We start from the raw sequence: 1,237 nt of genomic DNA on the forward strand, positions 1-1,237 counted from the left end.
CTTGACTAGTTCGTGTAATGTATATTTCTATGTGTATACATATGTACATATTAATAATTTTGTGTGTATATTGGCATACCTATGTGTATATATGTATATAATGATATATTTGCGTGTATATACTGGCATACCTATGTGCATATATGTACAAAATGATATACCTATGTGTAGTATATATTGGTATACGCGTCTGTGCTTATTGGTTGCATACCGTGTTAAGCCTTCTATTGCAACCTATACCTACCACATCACCAACCAGTAACCAGTCGGTAAGGAACTTGGGTATATACTCAACGTCTCTTCTCATGTTTGTCATGTCATACATCTCTACTGCACCCATTTCAGGCAGCGTTTGAGTGCATGTACACGCTTCTGGATTGGTGTGTGACCAAAACCGACATGGAGCCATTCATTAACCAAGGTAAGGCTGGCTCGTTCTCCTGGTTGCGGGCTGCGTTTAAACTGGTTGTGAACCGGTTTTAAACTGATTGCGAGTTCGATTTAAACTGTTTGCCCTCTAGTATACCTCTATCTCACGATAACACCACACCATCTACTGTCCCCTCTAGTGAGTGCTGGCCTGGGCGATCACTACGATATCAAAATCTACGCCCATCTGATGCTGGTGCGCTTGTGCGCCTTAACGCCATCGACTGTAGTACAACGTATGTTATGAGAGCTGTAGGGTGGTGGTTTAGGGGTTCTAAAACCCTAAACCTTACGACGGGCAAGGTCAGCTGTGGTAGTGTGCAGTGTGTCTGAAGTCTTTACCTCCTTTGAGCTATGTGCGCCTTAACGCTATCGACTGTACTACAACGTATGATATGAGAGTTGTAGGGTGTTGGTTTAGGGGTTCTAAAACCCTAAACATTACGACTGGCAAGGTTTTAGGGGTTTAGCGCGCCGTAAACTATGCAGTGCCGGTTTTAAGCGGAAGGGAGTTTTACATATTAATGTGATTTTTTGGCTGCTTTTCTGTGCAGTGAGGCTTCACTATACTATTATTCCCCGTGTGATTACTTTGCTACACGCATACAAGCTTAGAATAAGCTATCTGTTTTACCAATACGAGCATTTGAATATATAAGTATCATATATATATATATATATACATGTATATAGTATAATATATATATATATTAATATATTAAAATAAGTCGATATACATATTATAATATATATATATATATATATTAATATATAAATATATGTCGATATATATATTATAATATATTAT

The 1,237-nt window shown here is 38.0% G+C and overlaps 1 protein-coding gene across 1 annotated transcript in view; it reads left to right on the plus strand.

Moving 5' to 3' along the window:
• The first annotated feature begins 343 nt into the window (after nucleotides 1-343).
• The window catches only part of SARC_12533 (hypothetical protein), a 3,226-nt gene continuing 2,332 nt past the window's right edge, over nucleotides 344-1,237 (plus strand). Inside the window, exons 1-2 of the mRNA XM_014293358.1 lie at nucleotides 344-421; nucleotides 570-665. Of these exons, the coding sequence (XP_014148833.1) occupies nucleotides 361-421; nucleotides 570-665 (157 nt within the window). The 5' untranslated portion in view covers nucleotides 344-360. The remainder of the gene's footprint in view (nucleotides 422-569; nucleotides 666-1,237) is intronic.

This window comes from Sphaeroforma arctica (assembly GCF_001186125.1).
Source record: "Sphaeroforma arctica JP610 unplaced genomic scaffold supercont1.2375, whole genome shotgun sequence".
Taxonomy (NCBI): Eukaryota; class Ichthyosporea; order Ichthyophonida; genus Sphaeroforma; species Sphaeroforma arctica.